The 8826-nt window shown below is 23.5% G+C and overlaps 1 protein-coding gene across 1 annotated transcript; it reads left to right on the top strand.

Annotated features, from left to right (window-relative positions):
* The first annotated feature begins 4937 nt into the window (after window positions 1-4937).
* On the top strand, window positions 4938-7144 carry LOC113554813. Its single transcript, XM_026958861.1, has 6 exons — window positions 4938-5046; window positions 5135-5289; window positions 5380-5583; window positions 5657-5861; window positions 6843-6991; window positions 7079-7144. Exons 1-6 carry the CDS (start codon window positions 4938-4940, stop codon window positions 7142-7144), a joined length of 888 nt encoding a protein of 295 aa, XP_026814662.1.
* Window positions 7145-8826: the final 1682 nt, after the last annotated feature.

The following is an 8826-nucleotide window of genomic DNA, read 5'->3' as shown; positions in this document are numbered from 1 at the left end:
TTCGTTTCACAATCACCATAAAAAAATGCACACTCCTATAAATTCACAGTCCTAATTTAATTCATTAATAACTATAATATTGAATACTATTGTACTTGATTTTAGGGGAGGAACAAACCTTCAAGAAGTCTGCAATATACCTCAAGTTTTAATCATTATAAAAATGGTTTTTACTAATTCACAAAATTTACCAGCACATTGTGTTATTAATGCTATTTCTATACTGACGTATTTTCTGTCGTGTCCTTCAATTGAATTATGCAATAAATTATACAATACGAGCATGTCTATTTCAAAGGCAATTTGTAAAAGTGTTACAGGAAAATGCATCATTGATTCTCGTGTGGTTGACATTGCATCAAATCTTTCTAGTAGTTTATTAAGGTACTTATAATTTATTTAAAATTAATCAGTAGCGTAAACTATAGTGACATGATGAGTATAATGCCACGAATCCCAAAATATTTTTGTCGATATGCGTACATATATCATTTCTAATAGAGGAAATGTAGGTAGTAGGTAAACATTATTATTAGATACATCACATTATTAGATTAGAATTTTTACGAATAACAACTGAACCGAAAGGAGATAGAAATATTGTTATTATACTAAGTGATTCGCTAAGTATGTTAGCACTTTTTTTCTTCAAATATACGCATTTTGATTTTTGAAATTTTGAAATATACTTATAGATCATATTTTCAATTACTTATATTTGTTATGTCATTTAAAGAGTTGTATGTGGTGAAACAAATTATTTTCTTTCAGAATTAGAAAATTAGAAATTCTAATGAGAACCCCCCTTAAAATGTATACTGTAAATTGTTATTCCAGTGTAACCATAATTTCAAAAGCATCTGTCCAAAAAGGAGATCCTTTCTATTTTTTTTTTTTTTTTTTTTTTTTTAAGAATAATTATGATAGGTACAATAGTTATAAAATTCTTAAATACTACGTTAATAATTTATATTTATATAGAATTTCAGTAATTATTAATTAGTAATAATTCATAAAATAGGTACCATTTGAATAATACTTTTTACAAAACATATATTATTAGTTATTTATGTTATTATAGTAATATATAAATATGTATTTATAAAATTATTTTAATTTATGATTAATAATTTAATAATGATAATGCCTCCCTGATGTCAAATTGTATTACTAAATTATAGTCCATAAATAGAAGGTAAGAAATTTATATTTTACCATTTAAGAGATCTTATATGAAATTAAAAAAATAAATATTTAAAATTTGTGTGAATACGTGAAAAAATTGAGGACATTTAAAAAAGGAGACAAAGATTTAAAAAGTGGAATAATTCCTACTAGTACGAGAAGTCTGGTCAATTCATTGGCTGGTCACTCTTTGTTAAGTAGAGAATTTTTATTAAAATATTGATGTATCTAAATTGTATACTTTGTGTACTAGGTAATAAGAATAGTTCATGAAATAAGATAGAAAAATATGTTGATATGAAATTTAAACTAGATATAATATTAATCTATAATCTATTAACATTTTAAAATTATCGAAGTATATCAAGTATACTACTATGTTTTATGTTTTGTGTAAAACCAAAAAAAAAAAAATTATGGTAATAATAATAATGGTTAAGGACTTTTATGCTTGAATCACCTTGTGTAATGTATTTATTTGTTATTTATTGTTTAATCTACAATACCACCTATAAATTTAATACTTATGTATTGTTTCGTAGATATCTATAAATTATAATAATTGTCATGATCAATAACGTTGTATACATATTCTGATTATATAGACTTTATTCTACCATAACAAAGAGAGTGTTACTAAATGAAAATTTAAAAAAACATACAGAAATAGCCAAATTATTGAAAAATGTAGCTTGGTATATGATAAAACATATAAGCTTACCATTTTTTCTAGTAAGTACCTAAACATTACTGAATATTTTGGTCAATAGGACGCTAATGTATATAATATAATATAGATATTATAATATTAATTTATAATACATAGAAACATTTGAATATAAATATATATTACAAAAGTTATCGAAAAGCGATCAAAAATTTAATAAGTCCGTTCAAAGAAAGTTTATCGACTTCTGCTCGTCAAAATATAGCTAGTCATTATGCAGCGTCAAGAATTATTAGAAATTTATATGAATTAATTGAATACAAGTAATATTGATTATATTTATAATTTTTTTTATTTTTACCAATACATTAATATATATAAATAACTAAAAATGTATTTACATATTGATATCTTATTAGAAAAAGATAAAAGGTAGAGATTTTTTTTATTATTGAATATAGTTAATTAGTTATATATATATATATATATATATGATATTATCCAAAATTGGCTCGTGTATACAGGGTTATTCTAAATGATTCATTTGGTTTTAAATGCTTATATATTTTTAACTTTTAGGTTTAGAATAATATAATATGAAGCATTAAATAAAAAACTAATATTTCAAATTTATGTAATCGTACCAATAAATGTTCTACGTGACTTCTCTTGGTCACACGAACAACATCTAGTCAGAACTCTTAATTTATTCCATGTATATATCCGTCGTAATGTACTGTGTTGATTTTTAGCTCTTTTTTGGTACGTATACAGCGTATCCTTAACATATCCTTAAAATACGTAGTAGTATGGACATGGCGTAATATCAGATAACCCAGGAAGTTAAGTGCCAGGCAATAAGTATCAGATGATTCGTTTTGAATAACACTATACATATAACTGCTTAAACTTTTAATATTTATTTGGATTATATATAATTATTCTATTTTCATGTATTAATTGTGTATTATTTATCTTTAGTAAAATTGGTATTTTAGCCGAAGAGTTGTTATTTGAGATGCTGTTTTATTTATCATCAGCTTATCTTGAAATAAATCATCATTGGCCTGGTGGTATTGATATGTTTCGCAATCAAATGGTTTGGAGCTTCAAGAATTTTCCCAAAACTCCAAAAGATTTATGCTTTGTTCTAACAAATAGCACAAATACTGATATTAGACATTCTATCATCATTTTTATTTATTTCTATCTTTTAACTTGTTCCAAGTAAGTTTGTATTTAGGTAATATAATATTATAATTATTTATAATGACATTTTTGAAAAAAGGCACTTTTTACTATATTAAGTAAAGTTAATTAAAATAAGGACGAAATTAGTTCCATATTATATGAGTAATTGTTTATTTTTATTATTTATATTTATATATTACCTAATATTTGTATGGATCTAACATTTTAGATTAAATGATAATATGATTTTATGTTGGTTAGTAAGTAAATATATAAATACTTTTAACAAAATTTCATGAAAATTATGTTAAGTTATGTTTTTTAGATTTTTAGTGAAACTTATGTATTAATTTCACGATATTATTTTAGTTCGTACTTTTTTATTATAGAAATTTCGTTTCTATTTCATACTTAATGTGTATCAGTATTTAAATACAAAGTAATTTTAGAGAAAATATTTGAAAAACAGTATTCTCGTGATTGTATAGGTAGAACAAAATGCAATGTATAATTATTAACTATCTATAAATAATTGTAGCCTTTTTAATAGTTAATAATATTTTATATTTGTCATTATTTAGTTAATATAAATGTATTATTTTTATTGATTCATATAATAACATGTGGTTTTTGTATAATCAAGCTATTCCCGAGAATGCATTTTTTTGCTGAAAATAATTTACACCACAATTCTAACCGCGGTGCCGTGGCCTGCAAAATTAATTAATCTTTAAGGGTTTTATCAGTGGATTATTTTTTTTGCATTAACTATTCATTCTATGTTATTTACTGAACTGTGAATATATTAGAGAAATTAATTAAGAAAGCAGCAATTTATAAGTTGTAGATTTACAATTTTTAAGATAGCAAAGTATTTATTTGAATTTATATATTTATATATAATCCAACTGTCAATGTATCTGTGTATATATTTTTTTAGTGATGAAAAGGAGTCAATATACTTAGAACCAATGTGTGATTACTTATGTTCAATACAGAATGATATTCCTATTCCTGTTATTAAAGCAATTCTTTTTAATATTTCTGTAAATATTAAATTGGTAATTTTTCATTCTACGCGTTATTAAAAATATGTATTTATTTCAGATTTGTTTTGTGTCCCACCATGCTGTAAATTCAATATCTGGTTTAGAATTTGCTACAAAAAAATTAGTTGAACTTATAAATTCAAAAATTATTGATTCGATTTTTACCCATCACCCTGCATTGTTATATTTTTTGTTCGCTTCAAGTATAATACCAGAAAAAATACAATTACAATTAGTGAGTATAATATATATTTTAATGTTTTCGAAGTTTTCTTAGTTTAATTTATGCCACTACTGTTAGATTAAACAATGGGTCCAGAATTCAGATGAAATTAGTTTGGTTGAGTTGGAGAAATTTTGCTTAAATAATCACAAAGCAAAGTTATGTTTGATGGTAAATTTAATTACAATATTGAAAATATCCACTATCAATAATTGCAAATTATAAAAATTATTGATAATTCTAACTATCATTATAGGATGTGCTTATTAACGATACGAACATCGACAATAATAAACTACATTCAGGATTCAATATTGTTAAGAAAATAATAACCACAGAAAACGAATGTAATGAACACAAAACATTATTAATTATTTGGGATATGTTACCCATATATTTAGGTTCATTCTGTTGTACTAATAATTCAAAAGGAATAGGAGGTAATAAAAAAATAGTTCTGTATGATATTGTACAATTGTTATTAATTAATTTAATTAATTAAAATTAAATTATTATTAATACTTCAGCAACAAATTTAACGTTTTTATTGAATTTAACTGAACCGTGTTCTCTCCGTGGGACAAATATTTCCATTAACGAACATCGTAGTATAGTTTATACAATGTCTTCAATCATAAAAATCCATCAATCTACTTTCAATGAACAGTATTCACTATTATCATCTCTTCTTCAGCATCTTATAACTCTGATTCAATTTTCTAACAGTGATGGTATGTAATTAAAACATAGGTGATAATAGAACATATTATATGGCTTTATATGTCTAATTGAATAATTTCTGCCATAACTTTATTTTAGTTTTAAATACAATAAAGAAAAATAAGAACTTTCTATATGCTCTTGAAAACTTATGCCTCTCAAAAAATAATAATATTTGTTTTCTTGCAATCAATACTGTAATACAATTATGTCAGCTTGAACAAGAAGAAACTAATATGGAGCACAAACTTCTAGTATGATTTATTAAATTTGTTTTATACACCTATGCTACACTAAAATGATAAAACATACACTTCATAATAATGAATTTATATTTGCTCTAGTATTCAATAACATTAAAATGTGAATATATTTTAAACGCCATGACTAGACTGTGTCAAAATTGCAAAATATCATCTATTACATTATTTAAAATTATTTTAAAATATTACGAAGAAGGTATCTGTAAATCGGTTGAATTTACTGAAGCACCAAGTGTTGATTTTTTAAAAACCATTTTTATGCAATTAAAAACCATTATATCTCAAGTAAGAATTTAAAAAAAAACTATTTTTAAGATTGTTTTAATATTTAGATACCAATATTAAAAAATATTTATAGGAATTGGATTGGGTGTCTGACCAGGCTTGGGAGTGCATAACTATAATACTGTCAACAAAACTTTTAAAACATTTACAGGAATTAACATATCTTAAAATTGAGTTCGCCACCGATCCTTGGCTTAATTTTATACTTGTAAATTCGAAATCCTTTAGTGAAAAATGTTTAGAATTTTTATATATTTGGTTAAAACATTTTGTAACAAGTAAGTACAAAATAAATATTTTAAAAATAAATTAAATAAAATTTAAAGAGAGGTATTAATTAAAGCAGAATATGAATTACGGGTACTATATTTTAATTTGTGGATATGTGGAAAAAAAGTATTATATTTTCTATGTTTTATAACTTTAATTTGTTTAAGACTATTGTTAATAGCTATTTTATTTAGTTTTTTTCGTAATTTAAAATGTTTAAACTTAAGTACAAATATTTTCAGGGTCATGAAAATTGTGAAAATGTATAAATTATTTTGTAGTTCAAATTTATACAATTTTCAATTTTAACACTTAAGCATGTAAATGGTATATACATTTCTTCATTTCTTCATTCCTTTTTTAAACTGAAATTTTAAAATAAATATTTAACCTAAATTTTAAAGCTACATACATTTTTTTATGAGTTTGAAGTTTAATGACATTATATATTCAAATAATATTAATTTTAAGTTATTTACAGCCAACTGAAATATTCCGTTTGTTCTTTGTTACAAATGTTGATGAATATTTTTATGGTCAAGCAAAAAACTTGAATATATAATAAAAAATTCCTCACAAGTTGTACTTACATAAATTTGAAAATATTTAAAATGCATAGCGCCTTTTTTAAAATTATTTAATTCACCATTAACCGTGCTACTAATTATAATATTCACTGAATATAAATTAATTATAAAATAGTCACACACTGTCAAATTTACAAATGTATACACTATTTTCGCTCAGATTGTTTTCCTTATGCAATGATATATCATTCTTGATATTATGATAATTAAATAATAATAATAAGTAAATTAATTATCATTAATTCAATTAAATCCAAATTTATTACTTTCATTTCCACTACAATGACGAAGTTTACTTGAAATACCTAATATACAGTAGAAGGACTTTTCTAGTTTTTTTTTTTTTAACGTGTCCTTTCTAGTAATAGTATTGTATAAAATTATAGTACTATATATGTGTAGATGATGAAAATAATTTCACAATACGTGGATCAAAAGTCTTATGCCCAAGTCTCTTTGATAGTACTATAGTTCATATTTCAGTAACATTAGTCAACCAAGTTTATGAAAGAAGTGAATTGATATCAAAAGCTAAATTTATTATACAATTGGTTAGTATTCATAATATATATATCATAAACACGTATCTCATAATATGTTGTGTCATTTATCAGCTCTTATTTTTTTGTGAGTTACAGATATTGGAAAACAAATTCTCATTACCTAATGAACTAGAGGGTAAAATGAACGTATTTTTAAATTAAAATTAATCGATGACTACAATCATTTTAGATATTAATTTTTTGAAACTATATTTAAAACTCATAAGAGTTCATTAATATTTTTTTTCGTGTATCTATATTATTAAACTTATAGAATTTTCTTTTATGCACGTTTTGTAAGAAATGCTCTTCTGAATTACAATTAGTAATTACTTATAACCAATTGGCAACAAGTAACTATTTTAATTGACTGTGTATTAATAATTTTTAAATATTTATTTATATGTTATTTATAATAATACAAGTATTTAGTTAATCTATATTTTACAGTACATATTTTAATATTTTATTTCTTTTGTACACATATACTTGTATAGTTAAATGTGTCGTTAAAATATTAAAATATGTTTAGTTATAATTTATTATATACAAAATGTCATAATTTATAAATTATGTTTATTTGCTTTATGTATAATACAATACAACTGAGTGCCGCCTATATCTGGATATAAATATAAGAATAAAAATTATATTAAATAACAAATAATTTTCTCAGATTTTTAAACATTTAAAATTATTATTCGTAATTGCTTATGTTTAATATGTTTAATATGTTTAATATGTTTAATATTATTTATATATATTTTTATATTCAATCTATTTTCTATTATTTCTTGTCATTATAAGATTATACATTTATACTTAATTTAAGTACCTATATTATTCTAATTTCATAGATTTTTTTTTGGAAAAAATAAGCTCGACTTATACCTATTTCTATAATAGACAAATAAATTACTTATAATAAATATATAATAATTTAATTATAATATATCATAAAATGTTCATTAGATGAACCGCGGAGACGGCTGTCTCCAGTTCTCCACTCAAAATCCTTTATCGTTTACAGTGATTTATTATTGATTTCAAATTTAGAACATCCATTATACACTTGACACCTACAAAAGTATACAACGAAGCGAATTTTACGGTATTTTTATATCTTAATTTCTTCAACGTGTTATATGTAGTATTACCTATAACTTTAATTTCTAAATTTTTATTTTATAATAAATAAATATGATATAGATTAGATTTGGAGTTTCAGAAATTTAATGATCCTATGCATTGGATAAATTATCAACATGGTAAAGCTATCAATTTTATAGTGTAATAATGGTATACGGTATTAAATCGTATAAATATAATTCATACAACGTACTATAATTTTTTTAAGTATAATATGTCTTTTTTAAGTAAGAAACATTCAAACTGTTCGTACATGTACTTATTATATATTATGGTATATACATAGTAAGCAAATTATTACTCAAATACAATGCGTATATAATAATTATTATATTATACGGATGTGGCGAGTTAGATGGAGAAAATATTTAAAATTATCATCCAGCTGAGAATTGAGGAAAAGTAACGGTTCATCTGTTCGTGTTACTATATACATAAGTAGCATTATGTTTGGGAATCGCAAAGAATGCGTCGTAGTATAAATATATACGGCAAGAATCTCGTAACGGCGGTAAACGCGTTATCACACACACGCACACGCTTATATTATTATGTAGATATTATTTTTTGTGATCGAAGTGTTGAGGTTTGGCGTCTGAAAATCGCTGTCGTGGTCTATACCACAAGGTCGGCAAGCTACCATAAGCGGAAAGTAACACTGGCACCAAAACTACATCAAAGCATCCCACGTGTGC

This window comes from Rhopalosiphum maidis, chromosome 2 (genome assembly GCF_003676215.2).
Source record: "Rhopalosiphum maidis isolate BTI-1 chromosome 2, ASM367621v3, whole genome shotgun sequence".
Taxonomy (NCBI): Eukaryota; Metazoa; Arthropoda; class Insecta; order Hemiptera; family Aphididae; genus Rhopalosiphum; species Rhopalosiphum maidis.
Note: the sequence above shows the minus strand (reverse complement) of the source record. Positions and strands in the feature narration are given on the sequence as shown.

Coding starts and splice junctions, on each gene's coding strand:
- LOC113554813 (XM_026958861.1), top strand. CDS start 4,938: ATGTCTTCAATCATAAAAATCCATCAATCTACTTTCAATGAACAGTAT. Junction 5,584..5,656: donor TAAAAACCATTATATCTCAA/GTAAGAATTTAA, acceptor AAATATTTATAG/GAATTGGATTGGGTGTCTGA. Junction 5,862..6,842: donor GTTAAAACATTTTGTAACAA/GTAAGTACAAAA, acceptor ATATATGTGTAG/ATGATGAAAATAATTTCACA.